The sequence below is a fragment of the Eulemur rufifrons genome, chromosome 11 (genome assembly GCF_041146395.1).
Source record: "Eulemur rufifrons isolate Redbay chromosome 11, OSU_ERuf_1, whole genome shotgun sequence".
NCBI classification, from domain to species: domain Eukaryota; kingdom Metazoa; phylum Chordata; class Mammalia; order Primates; family Lemuridae; genus Eulemur; species Eulemur rufifrons.
In genome coordinates this window covers 1,480,858-1,500,973 of record NC_090993.1, presented here as the reverse complement: position 1 = coordinate 1,500,973, position 20,116 = coordinate 1,480,858, and the positions used below count along the sequence as shown (strand labels likewise).

General features: G+C 40.2%; 1 protein-coding gene across 2 annotated transcripts in view; it reads left to right on the top strand.

The window, feature by feature from the left end:
* NVL (nuclear VCP like) overlaps positions 1–20,116 on the top strand; it is a 54,477-nt gene that overhangs the window by 20,001 nt on the left and 14,360 nt on the right. For both annotated transcript variants that reach the window (XM_069484506.1, XM_069484505.1), the window contains 7 exons: positions 1,648–1,792; positions 5,336–5,582; positions 7,400–7,618; positions 8,969–9,073; positions 12,344–12,406; positions 14,312–14,431; positions 18,067–18,166. In XM_069484506.1, the coding sequence (XP_069340607.1) occupies positions 1,648–1,792; positions 5,336–5,582; positions 7,400–7,618; positions 8,969–9,073; positions 12,344–12,406; positions 14,312–14,431; positions 18,067–18,166 (999 nt within the window). The remainder of the gene's footprint in view (positions 1–1,647; positions 1,793–5,335; positions 5,583–7,399; positions 7,619–8,968; positions 9,074–12,343; positions 12,407–14,311; positions 14,432–18,066; positions 18,167–20,116) is intronic.

Below are 20,116 nucleotides of genomic sequence, written 5' to 3'. Positions count from 1 at the left end.
GTGGTTGTGGCAGTTTCTTAAAATAAGACAACGATGTTTGCCACATTGATCACCTTTTCCTTTCATGAAAAATTTCTCTGTAGCACACCATGCTGTGTGATAGCATTTTGCCTGCGGTACAACAACTTTCAAAATTGGAGTCAATCCTCTTAAACTCTGCCCTGTGTTATCAACTGAGTTTATTATGTACTGTCCTAAATTCTTCGTTGTCATTTCGTCAGTGTTCACAGCATCTTCAACAGGAATATATTCCATCTCGAGAAACCACTTTCTTTGTTCATCCATAAGGAGAAGCTCCTCATCCATTCAAGTTTTACCCTGAGGTTGCAGTAATTCAGTCACGTCTTCACGCTCCACTTTTAATTCTAGTTCTCTTGCAATTTCCACTACAGCTGCAATTACGTCCTCCACTGTGTTTCTTAAATAGTAAGGCTTGAAAGTTATTAATGGAATCATACCTTGATCCATGGACTACAGAATGGATGTTATGTTATAGGCATAAAAACAAAACTCACCTCCTGGTTCACCTCCATCATAGCTCTCGAGCGACCAGGTGCATTGTCAGTGAGCAGTAATGTTTTGATACAAATCTTTTTATCTGAGCAGTAGGTCTGAATAGTGGGCTTAAAACACTTAGTAGACCATGCCATAACCAGATGTGCTATCATCCAGGCGTTGTTGTTCCATGCATGGAGCGCAGGCTGAGTAGATTTAGCATAATTCTTAAGGGCCCTAAGATTTTCAAAGTGGTAAATGAGTACTGGCTTCACCTTGAAGTCACTAGCTGCATCAGCCCCCAGCAAGAGAGTCAGCCTGTGCTTTGAGGTTTTCCAGCCAGGCATTGACTTCTCCGTAGTTATGCAAGTCCTAGATGGCATCTTCCAAAAGAAGACTGTTTCGTTGACATTGAGAATCTGTTGTCTAGTGTATCCACCTTCCTGAATGATCTTAGCTTGATCTCACAGATAACTTTCTGCAGCTTCTGCATCAGCACTGGCTGCTTCCCCTGCACTTGTGTGTTACGGAGATGACTCCTCTCCTTAAACCTCACGTGCGGCCCCCGCTGCTTCCAGCTTCCTCCTGAAGCTTCCTCACTCACCTCTCTCCACCTTCACAGAACTGAAGAGAGTTGGAGCCTCGCCTGTTTGAACCTCTGTGCTTTCACTCATACCATTTCTACTGTGTAGCATTTCATTAACCTACATCTCTGATTATTAAAATTATATTTACCCTTCAAAGTTCTTTTTTCAAATATTACCATCTCCATGAACCCTCATTTATTCTCAGTGGGAATTCATTATGTCTTCACTTGTATAACCATGGTACTTTGTTCGTATCTGTTACTATATTTCACAAAATTTGTCTTATGCCCTGTGTTCTTATTTACACACTAATGTTTCTCAATAAATTGTGAACTGGTACGAGCAAAGTTTGTGTTTTATCTTCCTCATACCTTTTAACATATTTGATATTTATGATCTGAGAGGGTAGAAGAGCAAAAAAACCCATATTTGACATTCATATATACATGTTTCTGTTAAAATGTATAATACTTTCTCTCTAATTGTTAAATGATTTGTGTGAACATTGTTGCCCTCAATGTCAAGTGCCCTGTTCATCGCTCATTCTGTGTCTGGTCCTCACTAGATCTGAATAACGTGGCTGCCACTGCTCGGGTCCTAGTTATTGGAGCTACGAATCGACCAGACTCGTTAGACCCTGCTTTGAGACGTGCAGGAAGATTTGACCGAGAAATATGCCTAGGTATCCCAGATGAAGCATCCAGGGAAAGGTGTGTTTTTATGGAATGAAGTTTGTAGGCCACTGAGTCTTCCAAACTAAATGCTTTTAAAGTAAGGGGTGAGAAATACCTGTAGCCTTTTCTTTCTCTCTCTCTTTTTGTACCAGTGAAATTGATTGGGAAAGGCCAAAGCCCACATTAAGATAACAATTTACTCATCAGTAGGATAAGTGTTTCAGGTTATTTTTTCAGAAATGATAATGGACTTAGGTGTTCCTGCTCATCTGTCTGGTCTTATTAACGGTGGCTTGTGTTTTTTAGTTGCCTGACCAGCTTAGGGACAGTACATGGAGCTGTGGAATAGCCCAGTGCCCTCTCTGGTCCATATGTAGGTTAAATCTGAGTTCTGTACTTTACCCTGTTAGGCTAACCTGCCTAAGACCACTGGTCGCATGAACAATAATAAAATGACAGCCAGAGAGATGAAAGCTATCTGTGTTCGCTGTAGGACCAGCCTTTCCTAGTAGCTGGGGTTGAATGTCCGTAGAGCAAATAAACATCCACCAATAACGAAAAATATAGCTCAGTATAAGTAAGAATATCTCAGGAACCACAGTTCAGGTAGTGGAGTAGAAATCTTGTTAAGAAAAGTTCTGAAATATCCCCTTTATAATGGCTTTTGGCTTCAGTTAATGACACTGACATGGGTGTACATGATCACCAGCAACTTTTAGCAAAAGTGGTAAATAGTGATGGGAACTAGGCATAGGAACAGTGAGGAAGGGGAGAGATGGAGAACAGGAGAGTTCATGAATGCAGGAAATAAAAGTGATCAGAAAGCACCGTGAGTAGGACGGCGTAGGAGGGAGGCCATTGTTCTCGGCTTCCCAGTACCCAGTGTAGCTTTACCTTTTGATTATTGGACAGTTTCTTCTTAAGCTATTGCATTCGTGTATCAGGTGAAGCTGACGTGGTCTGGGCTTCTGAAAGGCTTCTTTTAGGACATGGTGACTTGCAGAATAAATAGCAACTAACTGATCGCGTGATGCAGCAGTATTTTATGAAGGAATAGCATGTGTAAAGGCCCTGAGGTAATTCAGAGCTCAGTGTGTCCAGGGAGCTGGGAAAAGAACAATGTGGCTGGAGTTCAGAGAGTGAAGAAGGGTTAAGATGTGGAAAGGCCAGAGAGGTGTGCAGAAGCCAGTTCATTCACACCTTGGTAAGGATTTCGGACGTGCTCCGTGAGTGGTGGGAAGAATTAAAGCCGTTAATTTAAGCAGGACAGTGATGAAAACAGGTTTTTGTTTTGAAAAGATCGCTGTAGCTGCAGTATGAAGAAGGGGTGACAGGAGGTCGGGAATGGGTTCTGGTAGCCCAGTGAGTGGGGCATTGTGGCATCCACAGGTGTTGGTGGGTAGGCTTAGGGAGGTGGGAGGGAGTATAGACACACCTGAGGAATTTGGAAACATTTAGGAAATAGAAGCAATAATTCATACTCATTAGCATATATGGGTGGGGAGGTGAGGGCTGTGAGCAAGAGGGAAACATTTTCAAGTTTTTGCATCTGTGTAGTTTGTTTCCTACTGAGGGGATGGGAATACTACAGTATAATCCAGTCGCAGAAGAGGATTTGGGGGTGGAGAGAGAGGACATGGTCAGCTGAGTTAGAGGTACGTGTTGGATGTCCAGTTAGAGATGCCACGTTGGCAACTGAACAAGTGAGTCGAGCTCTGATGTCGTGACGATTTGGGAGTCATCCAGGTGTTGATGGCAATAGCAGTTATGAAAGTGGACAAGATTATCCAGAGGGGATGTGAAGAGCAAGTGTTGGAAGGTCTGGCACAGGCTCCAAGAGGCGAACAGGCTGGGCAGACAGAAGGAACCCCAGCAGTAGTAGGACCATCGAGAATGTTGTGGAGTGGAAGCCAGGGAGGAGGGAGGGGTCGTGCTAATGAGAGGTCAAGCAAGGGAAGGCAGGAAATTGTTTGTTTTTTTGAGACAGGATCTTGCTTTGCTGCCCAGGCTAGAGGGCTGGGGCATCATTGTAGCTCACTGCAGCCTCAAATTCCGGGGCTCAAGCGATCCTCCCATCTCAGCCTCCTGAGTAGCTGGGACTACAGACATGTGCCAACATGCCTAGCTAAAGTTTTTTGTAGAGACAGGGTTTCCCTGTGTTGCTCAGGCTGGTCTTGAACTCCTGGCCTCGAGTGATCCTCCTACTTTGGCCTCCCAAAGTGCTGGGATTTACAGGCATGAGCCACCAGGCCTGGCCTATTTTTCTGTAATTTATTCTCAATTAGCTTGACATTTGAAAATACTGGTCTCCTGTACAAATTTGTTAATTTCACAATGTGTTTGCTTTTCCTGGTTAGTATATAATATCACCATATGTAAACAATAATTAACATTTATTGGGCAGTTACTACAGATCAGCCACTGTTCTAAGTGCTTTGCACGTACTCATTTACAACAACCACCCTATAAGTAAGTGCCATTATAATACATATTTAACAAATGAGAAAACTGAAGCACAGAGGTTAGGTAACTGGCCCAAATGACACAGAATGACAGAGCTGGTATTCAGACTCATACAGTCTGGCTTCAGACCTTTCATCCTGAATGTCTTTACTGCTTTTAAGTTTTTATTTGATACATCTTACTGGAAATTGTTCAAAGTATTCCTTTAATAATAATCTAGAAGTCCACACTTCATGGACACATACCATGTCACCATTGGGTTGAATAAAAGTTTTCATACATGCAATACAGGAAATGAACACTAGGGAATGATAAAGTTAGAGAAGTAACTGCCCTAATGTAAAATTGCATGTTAAAGTATATGTCAAGATAGCTTTTAGTGATGAATAGAATTAATGGGTTGAGTATGGTGGCTTTTATTTCTGGTAGATGTCCATTTAAACTACTCTAAAAGTACCCCCCATAAGTTATCTTATTCCCCCTATAATATTGTAAAATTCTTTTTTTTTTTTTTTTTTTTTTTTTGAGACAGAGTCTCGCTTTGTTGCCCGGGCTAGAGTGAGTGCCGTGGCGTCAGTCTAGCTCACAGCAACCTCAAACTTCTGGACTTAAGCGATCCTACTGCCTCAGCCTCCCAAGTAGCTGGGACTACAGGCATGCGCCACCATGCCCAGCTAATTTTTTGTGTATATATATATATTTTAGTTGTCCATATAATTTCTTTCTATTTTTAGTAGAGACGGGGTCTCACTCTTGCTCAGGCTGGTCTCGAACTCCTGACCTCGAGCGATCCACCCGCCTCGGCCTCCCAGAGTGCTAGGATTACAGGCGTGAGCCACCGCGTCCGGCCTGTAAAATTCTTTAGGCAGAATATTTTTTCAAAATCTAGGTATTCCTCACAGCCCTTAGCACAGTTCCTGCCTAACAAAGCAGATATTTACCGTAATCCTTTGTGGAACAAGGTGGGACATGTAATAGTGATTGAGCATTTGTTGAATCAACTATTTGATCTTATATAATGTCCATTATGATACCACTGACAGAGATGAAGGACTTCAAATAAATATATTTGGTGACTTGTCTGTACTATTACATTTTTTCCCGTCTTTTCTACAGAATACTTCAGACTTTGTGCAGAAAACTGAGACTTCCTGAGGCTTTTAATTTTTGTCACTTAGCACACCTCACGCCAGGCTTTGTCGGTGCTGATCTGATGGCGCTCTGCCGGGAGGCGGCCATGTGTGCCGTCAACAGGGTCCTGATGAAGCCACGGGAGAAGCAGGACGAACCTGAGACTGAAGCTTTGGCACCTGAGGGAGCCCAGGAGGAAGCGCTGAGAACCGAGCCCACTTCTAAAACACAGGTGCTTTCTTTAAAGGCAACCTACACTGTCCTTCTGATGTTCTTGATGTTACCTTACACTCAAGCAAGGGTCATTGTAGTTGAGGTTTATGATGTCCTGTTTAATTGGCATTTTATCTGTAGAATAATTATTAGTTACACCTAAGATGTCTATAATTTTAAAGATACCAGTTTTATTTTTTAGTTTATTCTGATTAAACTCACTTTACAGTAATGATTATGTAATTCTAGAGTGGGGCTGGCATACTTTGGCCCACCTGCCTACCACTTGCTTTTGTAAATTAGGTTTATGCTGGAACACTGTCCTGCTCATTTGTTCACAAGGAGCCCGTAAACAGGCTCTGTTTTGACTTCCACACTTCACAGCAGGATTCACACAGGAGTCTGCAGCAGAGAGCGTGTGGCCCGCCAAGCCTGCAGTGTTCACTGTCTGGTCCTTCACAGGAAAAGTTTGCCAGTGTCCTTGTCCTTAGCTGCAGACAGCCCTGAAAGAGAGTTGGGTGAATATGAGAGGATCGTTCCTTAGTCCAAAATCACGGTTAAGTTTTTGAGTTTTGTGAGTTATGAAAACTCAATATAACATTTATGTAGCATTTTATAATTTGTACAGGTGGCTTCTCTACATTATATAATTTGATCCATATAATGTTATGAAGTAAATATCACTATTTTCCCCACTTTATAATCAGAGACACTAGGTGTAAGAGGCTGTGACTTGCCCAAGGCCACACAGCTTCTACTTTAGAGAGCGGGGACTTAAATCCAGGTCTTTTGTTTTCATATCATTTGGTTTTTTTTTTACTCATTTGCAACCACAATTATTTCTATAAACTCATTGCTTTTATAATATATGTAAATTAGCATTTCATAAAGTGAGTTACTGAAAGTTACTTAGTATTTTTTACACATATCCTTTCATGTTCACAAAGCAAGAAATCAGCCTTTTAAGATTGGTAGTAATAGGAAAATTGCCTCCTCTCTATTTGGTTGATAAACCATCAAGGAACCACATTAATGAAATTATTCTACCACCAGAGTAACTTTGTTTTTTTTATTTCTTTTCTTTTCTTTTCTTTCTTTCTTTTTCTTTTTCTTTTTCTTTTTTTTTTTTTGAGACAGAGTCTTGCTCTGTTGCCCGGGCTAGAGTGCCGTGGCATCAGCCTCGCTCACAGCAACCCCAAACTCTTGGGCTCAAGCGATCCTCCTGCCTCAGCCTCCCAAGTAGCTGGGACTACAGGCATGCGCCACCATGCCCGGCTAATTTTTTTCTATTTTTAATGGAGACAGGGGTTTTTGCTCTTATCTCTCTCTTGCTCAGGCTGGACTCCTGAGCCCAAGCGATCCTCCCGCCTCGGTCTCCCAGAGTGCTAGGATTACAGGCGTGAGCCACCACGCCTGGCTGTAACTTTGTTTTAATTTCATCAAAATGCACCTGCTTCTTGAATATTTATGAATGAAACATGGGACATACCATGGTTGTTGAAACAGTATTTGCCAGCTGTTTGTGTTTGCTGTATGTAGCCCTAGTAATTGTATATAGAAATCATTCTTATATATTAATACTTGATTATAGTTGTATACCTTTACTTGACCACAGCATATGACCCATTTAGAATAAAATGCATATAAGTCTCATGTCAAAGAAAAATTATTAAAATACATAGAGTTTGCTTATAGCTTATAGAAATATCATGGTAATAATTTTTTAAAGTAGAAAATGTAACCTTTTTTTTTTTTTTCACGCACACACACAGAAAATGTAACTTTTTAATAAATGTTATGTGTTTTTTTTTGTCCCCCTCAATTATTCCCTTTAAGGATGAATTGCGAAGCCTGCTGGGGTTGCTAAGAGACCAGGATCCCCTCTCAGAGGAGCAGATGCAAGGACTGTGCATCGAACTGAATGATTTCATTGTTGCTCTATCCTCAGTCCAACCCTCTGCCAAAAGGGAAGGCTTTGTCACTGTCCCTAATGTGACATGGGCAGATATCGGTGCCCTGGAAGATATTAGAGAGGAGCTCACCATGGCAATATTGGTAGGTTTATCAGCTGCGGAATATCGTTGGCATGTGTGATAGATGAAAGACCAGAGATAAATAAAGCTACATGCATGTGTACCAGCTTGTATGTCTAAACTGGCTTGACTGTATGTTTCCTTGTAAGTGCTAAGCCACCGACAGTGGTTATTTATTCTTTTGAGATCTGTTTTGTTTATTTATTTTAAAAGTTGATACACCATAGTGGTACATATTTCGAGGGGTACATGTGATATTTTAATATATGTATACAACGTGCAAGGATCAAGTCAGGGTAATTGGAATGTCCATCACCTCAAATAGTTATCTTTCCTTTGTGTTGGGAGCACAACGATCTGTTAGTTATTTTGAAATGTACAGTAAATTATTGTTACTATAATTTCCCTACTGTGCTGTCAAATACTAGAACTTATTTCTTCTACCTGACTGTATTTTTGTGCCCATTAACTCACTTCTCTTCATCCTCTCCTTTTACTTCCCAGCCTCCTGTAGCCACCGTTCTACTCTCTACCTCCATGAAATCTACTTTGTTAGCTCCCACATGTGAACGAGAACGTGCAGTATTTGTCTTTCTGTGCCTAGTTTATTTCATTTAACATAATGACCTCCAGTTCCATCCATATTGCTGCAAACAATTTCATTCGTTTTTATGGCTGAATAATTCTATGGAGATCTGTTTTATACTGACTCTTTCGATTGTGCTTGATTTCTATAGCAGTGAGTTAAAAACAAAAAAAAAAAAAAAAAAAGAAAGAGAAGAAAAAAGTTCAGGTTTTAGCCAAGACCAGATTATTTGAGAACCACTTTCTGAACTCAATCATACTCTCAAAGGCAAGGCAGCTTTAACGCCCATGAAACTTTGAATTAATTTTCATTTACTTTACTTTTCTATTTTGCTAATCATTCCATGATTCATTAATTGAAGTGTGATCCATTTAGAGATTTGTACAACTAAAAGAGAAAATACACAAGAGTACAGTGAACAGGTATCTCTGACATTTGGCTGTGTGAAGGGTGTTGCTGCTTCTGATTTCTTAGAGGAGACCATTGCCTACAGTTTTTATAACCTAGAAATTTAGATGCTTTTCTAAAAAGATCTTGATTTTAAAGTGTTGAAATATTCTGTCTTTACATCTAAAGTGTTCTCTGACCTGACATTTAAGTGTAAATTCCTCAAGGGTAAAGACTTTTCTATTTGTGACCTCATGCCTATAATGGAGTATGTGCAGGTGAGCCAGGCACTGATCGTATCTTTGGGCCTCACAGTGTTGAAAATATGTGTCTGGAGGTAATTTGAACACGCAGTGTAAAATGGACACCTGTAATGGTCGCTATTGGTATTCCTTCCAGGCCCCTGTCCGTAACCCGGATCAGTTCAAAGCCCTTGGATTGGTGACTCCAGCCGGAGTTCTGCTTACTGGTCCTCCTGGCTGTGGGAAGACTCTGCTGGCGAAGGTATGGTGTCAGTTCAGCCACATGTAACTTATTTCTTACTATCACTACCAGGTAGGACGATACGAATTTAACTTTAAATGTTACAGTGAGATAAATCTTATGCATAATTTCTGTTGAAGTTCATTTTAGCAAAACTCAAAACTTTTCTCCAGGAAAGCTTCCACTTTTTTTTTTTTTAATTACAAAAGGTACATGATTGAAAAATGTTTAAATCAACCATAATTCTATCAATTTTAACACAGCAGTTATACTTTCTGTGTATTATACTTTAGCTTTCTAGTGAGTATTATTACGTGGTTGTAGTTTGCAGCTGACTTAGTTTCCTGCTTTGGTATAGTATTATTTGTAACTTACGTATTTTTCTCTATTTCTTACAATTATTTTTAAAAATTGTTTTTTCACAATAGAAAATATGAATAAGCAAAGGGAAAAGCATTGTTTGTAATCCTCCCCCTACTACCTACTACTAACCACTGCTGCTTTTATTGTCAATCCTTCTAGATACTATTCTGTGCATAAATATCAAATAATGTATATGAATTTAGCACACATTTTTACAAATATGAAGTTTTTAAACATGCTTTTCTCACCTAGCTTTATTTCTTGGACATCTTCCCATGTCAACATATATTGACAGACATCAGTATTTTTAATGCCTGCGTAATGTTCTACCATAAAGATGTTCTATAATTTATGGAAATTATCCCATATTAAAACAACACCACATTAAATGGTCTTGTACTTACATTTTTGTACCTTGACTGATAGTTTTATAGAATACATTCCTAAATAATGTTTCAATAAAAGGAGGGCGTGTGTTTAAAGCCTTTGAGCTGTTCCTCCCTCAAGGTTTGTGCCAGTTTCCACTCGCCCTCGTCAGTAGGCTGAGTGTTCGTTTCCCGCACCCTGCAGTAGCGATAGCCATCGTCAGTGCTTTTCATATTTGACAACCGGGCAGGTAAAAATGTTATAGTTTATGTTAAGTTGCATTTAAAAGATTACTAGTGGAATTTTTTATATGTTTATTGGCTCTTTTGTGTGTGTATGTGAATTGTCTTCGTATCCTTTGCCTGGTTTTCTATTGGCATACGTGTGATTTTCTTTCTTACTACTCTCTATATAGTAAGGTCTGTTATTTGTTTTGTTTTGTTTTCCCTTTAGTTTTCTAGACTTCTCCAGGTTCTGAAGACCTATTACATTTGTAAATACGTTTATCGGTTTACCTTTTTTTGGCTTTTTCTCCCTTTTGGAATCACGCCTATGAGAACCATCTTCCCTATCTGTAAAGTATATTAGCAAACATTTTTAATGTCTGTATAATATTCCATATATTTTTCACTTAACCCTTATAACTTCTTTAAAATATATTGAATTACTTATAAATACATTAAAATTAGTAGCATTTTTAATAAGAGCCACAGCAGCCAAATAATTTGTGACTCCTCGGTAAATATCAAATATCCATAGTGCCATGTGTAAAACTTATTTTTACTTATCTTACTAAGTTTTCTTGCTTTTGGTACTCATGCAAGGCATTGCTTTCAGGGAACTGGATATGGAGGAGGGAGGGGAGAACAACAGTCATTGATCTGCATTTTTTCACAACAGTTTTGGAAAAACATAGCCAGAAAGAGGGTTCTACTTTCCAGTGTATGAATTCCCAGGTAGATAGAGTTCCCCCTCATGCAGATCTCCTAGTGTTTGTTTTTTAATTAGTTACATCTGCCTTTGATGAGTCCTGTTCACAGCAGAAGGGAGGCAGCTTGGCTGATTTGAAATGTGTAGATAATGTTAAAAAATCATAGATTTTTCCTCTTCTTCCCACTACCAAATTGCCAACAATTTGATACCACTCTGTTTATAAGATTTCTGGTAGCTGACGTTTTGGAGCAGGTTCTCTTACCTGGGAATCCGTGGATGGACTTCACAGTTTCACTGGATCTGTGAGCCCAGGCAGTGTATTGTGTGTTTGTTTCTGGGGAAGAATGTTCACAGCTTTCATCAGGTTCTCCAAGGGGGTGCATGACTGCACGCCCAGGAACCCAGAAGCAATAGATGGCGTCCTTGCATGGCAGAGGCAAAGTGTTTCCTGTAGTAAAGTCATGGAATCACGTATGGGTCAGTACTTGGTGACCTAGCGTTGGATATTAAATTATGTTTTTGGCTAATCTTGGTTGTTTTGTTTACTCATGATAACAATAAAATACTATTTTTCTAAGTACCAGCACATACCACGTTTGTACATAGCATTAAGTGAGGGGATGTGATTACTGAAGCCAGCATCCTGAAAACTGATTGTTGACAAGAAGGAAACAGAAAAGAAAATAGTAAAAAGTATTCAGTTTCTGGAACTAGTATATAGTATGGAAATAAAGAGACCCTGACACTGAATGCAAGATTCATGATGATATCCACCAGTCGTAGTGAAAAAAAATTAAATTTTGTTCAGATTTCATCACAGCATTCAGATTATAATTCTGGCTCTTTTACACATGTAACTGTTTCTCAGTGTGGGCTCTTGGTAAAGACTGATATTGATGTTTTTGAATTTTGGTTTGTAAGTGAATGAATGGTTGCTGTCATCACAGAAGGCATTTCTTGAGTACAGAGACTAGGATTTCACTGGAATTCTAAGCTATGGCTCTAAATGTATTTACGTGGGCATGTTTAGGTAAATAAATATTTACATAAATATTTTGTGTCCTTCCCATGTGATTTATAGCCTGTCTTCGTAATTCTTAGAAAGTTGTAATTTAACATTTATTCCTTTGATTTTTTTGTTTACCCATTTGTCTATGTTCCTTCTGATAAAAAAAAAAGAGAGAGACAACTACAAAAAGGGAAAAACAGGCGGGGTGTGGTAGCTCATGCCTGTAATCCTAGCACTCTGGGATCGCCTAAGGGCAGGAGTTTGAGACCAGCCTGACCAAGATTGAGACCCCCATCTTTACTAAAAATAGAAAAAATTAGCTGGCCAACTAAAAATAGAAACAAAAAATTAACCAGGTGTGGTGCTGTGGTCCCAACTACTTGGGAGGCTGAGGCAGGAGGATTACTTGAGCCCAGGAGTTTGAGGTTGCTGTGAGCTAAGCTGATGCCACGGCACTCTAGCCTGGGCAACAGAGCAAGACTGTCCCTCAAAAAAAAAAGATAAAAGACAAAAAAGGAGAAACAGAGCTCAAACCTCAAAAAGTCCTTGCCTTGTCACAAATTATTGTTATTATTTTATTGTATGTTGTCTTATTTGTGTCTTTTTCCCCCTCTTGCCAGGCTGTAGCAAATGAATCTGGACTGAATTTTATATCTGTCAAGGGCCCCGAATTACTAAATATGGTAAGTTGTTGTCGCATTGAACATTGTTTTAGATTAGCAAACGTAATGGTCATGCAGAATTTCAGGGGAAAACTTCTCAGGTCTTTGAACCCTGTGGCATTTTGGTAAAATCACTGCTGTAGGAGTGAGGAGGTTTAGCTTTGCTCTGCTCTACTATTTAGGGTGGACAGTGCCTCCTTAATTAAGTCTGTTAACCTCTGAGCCTGAATTTTCATACCTGCAAAATGGAAGTAATTTATTATAATTATTAACGTTTTAATGTGTTTATTTTGTGCCATCTATTGTCTAGCACTTTTACATCTATTATTCTTCAGCATCCCTGTGAGGGAGGTGCCAGTTACTGTTTTCTCCGAGTCACTGATGGCTCCCTTCTGTTGCTGTCTGGACCTCTATTGCTCCCAACCCACTAATACATTTTCTTCAAAAATATCTAGTGAGGCCAGGCGTGGTGGCTCATGCCTGTAATCCTAGCACTCTGGGAGGCCGAGGCGGGTGGATCGTTTGAGTTCAGGAGTTCTAGACCAGCCTGAGCAAGAGCAAGACCCCGTCTCTACTAAAAATGGAAAGAAATTATCTGGCCAACTAAAATATATATAGAAAAAATTAGCCGGGCATGGTGGTGCATGCCTGTAGTCCCAGCTACTCGGGAGGCCGAGGCAGAAGGATCGCTTGAGCCCAGGAGTTTGAGGTTGCTGTGAGCTAGGCTGACGCCACGGCACTCACTCTAGCCCAGGCAACAAAGCGAGACTCTGTCTCAAAAAAAAAAAAAATCTGAATATTTTGGTTCAGCATTACAAATACAATTTTTGCTTTATTAGATTTTTCAGGAAAATCAATCAGTCTACTATATATGCTGTGCGGGGTGGCATAAGAGAGAAAAATTTGAATGGGATGTCTGCTTTAAGAACTTTGTAAGATAATAGTGAAAGTAGAAGAGCTGAAATGTTGTAATAGTACAAAGTGCTTTAAGAGCAAAGAAGAGGTAATGAGAATAAAGTTGAGGAGGATTTTCTAGAACGCAAGAAGAAATGTCTGGAGATAGGTTGGAAAAGCAGCTCAAGTTAGGGAAGCAGAATGAGCAAAAGCTGAAAGAAAAGTACTGGGAGGATGTGAGCTAAGGGAAGTTCTGTTCAAGTGAGGAAAAAATACTTAAATCGCTGTCATCTGTGGTGTAGTCTTGCCTTGATTAAATACTATAAGTGCTATTTTGTTAAATAGTTGGCACTGTAAAGATGCTTTTGGACTCTTATTTAACAGTTTTGTTAAGAAAATAACTGCTCAGTCAACCAATTCGAAATTTTACAAGAATAATTTCTTATAGCTGTTCATATTACTTAGTTCTAATCTTAGAGCTGCTCTTGAATGTCTGTTGACTGGTCATAATGTCTTACATTTTTATTTAGATTTTAACATACAGTAAGCCCTTGTAACCCTGCCTCCTCCAGTGCTGTGTGGCAGCGTCGCTCTTCCTTTGTTTAACAAGATTACTGGTGTAGAAATAACAGTAGAACAGTAATTTGACTTGTGTGCTTTTAAAATATGTTTGAATTAATGAAAATCAGTGCCGGATATTTTATATGCCTAAGGTTTAGCATATCAGTTCTAATATACAGTGGAGTTATGGGGTCTTTTTGAGTTAGAGAAAACCTTACATCCCATTTAGTCTTCATTTTATGAATGATAACATTTATAATCTTAAATAATAGCTAATTTTATTAAGTTGAACCATATACAATTGGCTATTACAGGTCAAAAATAATTAAATGTCAGCAATTGTATATGATTTAACCTAATACTTTTTGGAGTCTGACACATAAGTGTCATTTAAAACTATTTTTGCTCTCATTCGGCCCAAACCCCAAGGCTGAACTTTCTGCATTTCATTTCCTCTCTGTTTATATTTAGTATGTTGGTGAGAGTGAGCGTGCTGTGCGACAGGTTTTTCAGCGAGCCAAGAACTCGGCACCCTGTGTGATTTTCTTTGATGAAGTGGATGCTTTATGTCCTCGAAGATCAGACCGAGAGGTAAATATCGTAGAGTAGTGGTTTACAGATTCTTTGGGCACCATAAACCTTCCGTTGTAAGTTCCAAGCTAGGTATTTGTCATAAAATCATTCCTTTGGAGCATTGAGACCCTTTAAATGAAGAAACCTATTAATAGGATTTGAAATCAAAGCTCAGAGATAACAGTTGTATTCTGTATCTGCCTGGGTATCCATTTTTTTCCTGTATGTTATTTTGGTCGCACCGTGTGTGGGTAATCCTGACTCACACAGATGAGTAGTTGGGAATAGAAATAATATTAGTTTTGAATAGCTTTCTTTGTAATCCTACAATACTCTTGAGTTAAATGCCTTTTGAGACACGTCAAAATATAACAGAGCCCTTGCTCTGTTGTCTGGAGACAGCTCAAAATAGGGTTCGGTTATTAGCTTTGAGGTCCAACACCATGACTAGCTGGGAAGGCGTAAAATTGATCAGCATTGAACATCACCTGCGTCAACCACACGGAGTCATAGTTCGTTGACTGACAAAAATAAATGTGGCTCACATCAGAGCCGTTTTGTTTCCTGATCCCAGTAGTCATTGGTACCGTCACAGAAAATCCTTATTCCAGAGTTATTTGTGATGGTGCTGTCACTGGCTGAGGCGGGTTCCCCAGTCGTATTCCGTGAGGTCCAGAGCAAAGCACTGCGTTTTGATGCATCCGCTGCTTGAGGCATGGTTCGCTCCGATTTTATTCCTTTTTAATACCGTCTCTTTTGCCATGAATTAACCCTTCTTTTGTCCACAGCCCCTTTCATCATTTTGCAGCTCCCTGTTATCAGCTGGTAAATTTGAATGTATTGTTTTTAAATTGTACTAATCATATATGAATACATGCTTGTGAAAAATTCAAATAAAACATAAGCATAAAAAGAGTGAAAATCTTTCTTCCCATTCTCCTCCCTATTACCCTACTTGGAGGTTCTGCCATGCTGCTAATAGTTTAGTGTTCAGTGTGTATCATTCTAGAACTTTTTTCATAAACTTAAAACACATGTGTAGTTTAGACTTCTTTTTTTTATGTAAATATAGTCATTCTGTCTTGATGATTTTCCCATATTAATAATTTTTAAAAAACTATTGTATAACATTCTATAGTCTGTATATAGCAGAATTTTCTTACTATAATAATTCTCCTGTTTTAGACATTTCCAGTTTCCAGTTTTGTCTCTGTAAACAGAACTGTGCTAAACATTTTTGTGCTCATGTGGGAGAAATATGCAAAGTGGAGTTTTGGAAGTGGAAATCAGGGTTAAAGATGTATACATATTAGAGTTTGAAAGATAATACTGTGTCATTCTTCACAAAACTGCCAGTTGAACATGTGCCCACCACAGTGTGGGAAAATAACCGTTTCCCGTGCTTTTGTCAACGGTGGATAATACCCTTCCAAACAGCCCCAAGTGTATGGAAAAAAAAATAATAATGGGTAATACTCATCTTTTTTGTCAGTTTTATTGGCAAAACATATTACATTTTAGTATGCACCCTTGCTTACTAGTGAGGTTGACCATCGTCCGTGATTTTGTATTTCATCTTCTATAAATTACCTGATCATGTCTTTTGACCCTTTTGCTGTTGAAATGGTCTTCTTTTTTTTAAATATTAATTTATTGGTGGTCTTTGTGCATGATGAAAATTAGCCCTTTATTTCTGTGTTTTGATACTATTTTCCCAGTTTTATCACTGATCTTTCATTTTGTTTATTATATAGGATGTTGTTTAATGCAGTAAAATCTATCATAGTTTCCTATATTTTGACCCGTCCTTTTTTTTTTTTTTTGAGACAGGGTTTCACTCAGTCGCCCAGAGTGAGTTGCAGTGGCATGATCATAGCTCACTGCAATGCAACCTCAAACTCCTGGGCTCAAGCAGTCCTCCTGCCTGAGCTTCCCAAGTAGCTGGGACTACAGGCACATGCCACCACGCCTGGCTGATTTTTACAAAACTTTTTGTGGAGACAGGTTCTCTCTGGGTTCCCCAGGCTGGTCCTGAACTCCTGGCCTCAGGTGATCCTCTGGCCTTGGTCCCCCAAAGTGCTAGAGGATCACAGGCATGAGACACTGGGGCTGGCCCAATTCTGACTTTTTTGTCTTGGTTAAGTAGGGCAATGTTTTTTACCCATTACTTTTTTATATTTTTGAGTCTGGATTACGGTTCTGTTAGTGTTACGTTGTTGAGTGATAAGAAGCAGCACTGAATATTTCTGTCTGGAGAAATAATGGGTTAAACCCGTCACCACCTCTTGTACATAAAATTCATGTTGAAGAACAGCAGTTAATGACCAGAAAAACCACAGCATCACTCTTCTAATTTCCTCCCTTTACATTTTTTTCTTCCTTCCCTAAGTGATTCATCCCTCTAGTTCACAACGCCCTGAACCTTTCTCTTGGATATTGCCTTGAGGTAGACGTAGGTTGAGAAAACACCTGGGTGTCCCAGGTACTCTTGTATGTATTACGCTGAAAAGGTCTGGAACTTCTGATAAACTGGGGAATCTGGAGTTCAAAATGTGAGTCTAGATTGGCCTGGAGGGAAGTTTATTGTGACTGTTAGATCTTTGAGCAACTCAGAAGCGTCAGACTTTGGGATCAGCTAGGCTCGAGATTGAGTTTTCTCTCTTTATCTGGCAATGAGACCCTGGACAAATAACCTCTCTAAGCCTCGGTTTCCTCCCTTAGACCTTGGATTATAACAGGATTGCTGAGGAGGACACATTTTGCATGGTGCCTGCATATAGTGACGCCTCAGAAAATAACTTACCTCTTTGGAAAAAGCTATCATTTAAGTTAGCAAATGTATTGTCTTTATTTAAAAAGTGGGTTTTTTTTTTCTTTGTACTGAGAGCTGATGAAGTTGGTCCGGCGTGCCAGTGGTGTTTACAACTCATTGATCACAGCCAGTTACAGATTCCTTTGTTCCTTCTCCACTCCCAGTGCTCCACTTGGCCAGCCTCTAAAAGAAAAAGAGAGAGATCTGATGAAACTGTTAGGTGGATAGGAAGGGAAGTCTGAGACCCTCCTAGGGACAAAAGTGGGAGACTTGCCTTGGTGCTGTGTTGAGCAATTGCCCCACCTGGGAACAAGGACAAGGGCGCCCCTGTCTTGGGGCTGCCCCACCTTCATCCTGCCCAGAGCAACTGCCACACCCGGGGGAAGGAGGAACCCTTGCTAATCTGCAAAAGAATGCAGGCAATCCCTAGCCTGCAGGCCAGGCAGCCTAGGCACAACAGGATTTGGTAAGTGACCTAGAGTTATCTAAGGCTAATTATCAAGTCATTAACTGTCCATCAGAGTGGCTCAGTGGTGACTTCTGAACCATGGGGAGGGCCCAATCCAGACGTGAAACAAAAGCCCAGACCATTACCAGAGCCCTCCTCTTAGGCAGGGAGTCCATTTGTCACTGTTTGTGGGGACCGTATCTTGCTCTTGCTCTGTGAACCTGTATCTTCTTGCTTTTGGTCAATAAACCTATCTTGTCTTTCCTCCATAAACTTCGGAGTCACGCTTGCCTTGATTTTGGTGTCTGGTCATTCTTCCGCCAAGAGCACACCAAGAACTGAGAACAGAACAGACAATTACAACCCAACAAAACCAGATTCATTTCTTTTTAGACAGGAGCGAGTGTCCGGGTGGTGAATCAGCTGCTTACGGAGATGGACGGTCTGGAAACAAGACAGCAGGTGTTTATCATGGCAGCCACCAACAGGCCAGGTGAGCGACAAGAATATGACACAGATGAATCTAAACACTTGCTGCATTTATAAACAATATAGTTTGTATACATCCTAGTAAAGGAAGATTATATATTTGGGCAATCTGTTTTTTTATTCATAAAATTGAAATAAAGCCTTAGAAAGATTTTGCATAAGCTAAAGTAACAGGCATAGTATCATTGCCTGGATCTCCTGAGATTGATTTTCTGTGTTGGTGTCTAGAAAGTTGTCTGCTGGCAGAGAACGGCTGCGGCCTACACTTTTGACCACAGATGTATTTTCAGAATTTATGTCCTGTGTTTCTCTCAAGCTTGTAAGGAACAAGAACCAGAGACTCCTGGATCTGAACGTCAAAGCTAGAGCTTTGCAGTTTTACGCTGGCGCCATGCCCGGTACCTGCCCTCAACTATTACTTAGAACCGTCTTCAAGGTTAAACATTCCATGAGGGATTTAGAAAAGGGCCCAAAATTTCACAAGTGCTAAAGGCAGCTGTTATTTTGGATCCTAAATTCTCCGTATACTCTGAGCCATTCTGTCGTACCTGCTCCTGCAGTGATGCTAGTGGTAACCGCGTCTGCTAGAATGATACGGCACTTTAGTTGCTTAAATGGATTTATCAGTTGTCAAGATGATACAGTTTTCTATTTCTTGGAAGTTACTATGGAAACCAAAACCTTGATGAATTATATATCATTTTATTTTATAATAAAAAAGTATGAAAGTTTTTATTGTTTATAGGTTGACTATGGCAATAATGAAATACTGTCTTTGGAATCAGACGGGACTGGGTTTGAGTCCTGTCCGTAGCACTTTATTGTGTTGATCACTGTTCTGCTTCAGCCCCAGCTGGTCTCATGCCAGCTGGGTGTGCTGTAACCAGTTCTGATGCTGCTGGAGTTAAAGGCTCAGTGCTGTGCAAGACGCACATAAGGCACCAGCTGCAGGTGGTGTTCCCAGGACACTCGCACTTCTGACCAGCCCGCTGCAGATTTGGGGATTCCCATGACCCCGTCAGGTTCGATAATTGGCTACAACCACGCAGAGAATTCAGGAAAGTGCTGCATTTAACGGTTACAGTTTTGTCGTAAGAGATACACAGAACGTGAGATCTGGGAGGGAGCACAGAACTTCCCCTGTCGAATCAGAGCTTGGGACCCCCCCTGGCCTATCAGTGTGTTTACCAGCTGGGAAGCTCAGAGTTACAACCCTCTGGTCACGTGCTTGGTTCTCCTGGTGACCAGTCCCCATCCTGAAGCTCTCTGAAGTCATCTCATTAGCACCACAAAGACACTCTTGTCACTCAGAAAATTCTAAGGATTTTTAAAGCTCTGTGGCCAGAACCAGGGCAAAAACCATTTGTATTTTATATTATGCCACAGTGACCTCAGGCATAGATTACTTATTCTTGCTGACCATCATTTTGTCGCTTATAAAATGGGATAATGGTACCTAAATGTCAGGATTTTCAGAAAGGTTAAATGATGTTGGTAATGTATCTCCCACAGTGGCAGTAAACAGCACATAGCTGTTTGGTACGTATTACCATGGTTGTGAGCATATTACTATTTGGTAATAGTAGCTGGAGCAGTCATTAGGCCATAAAATCACAGAGTCATCTTAGAAGAATGCTTGAAAGTCCCTCAGATTTGGACAGAATCACATCCTGCCTTTCCCAAACAGATACAGATCTTTTCTAACATATTTCAAGAGACAGTTGTCTTACTCTGATTTATGTTACTATAACAAAATACCTGAGATTGGGTGATTTATAAAGAATAGACATTTATTTCTTACTGTTTTGGAGGCTGGGAAGTCCGAGGCCAAGGGGCCTGCGTCTGGGGAGGGCCTTCTTGCCGCGTCATCCCGTGGTAGAGGTGGACGGGCAGAGGAGCACTCGTCAGAATGCAGGAGGAAAGGGCTGAACTCATTCTCTTATCAGGAGCCCAC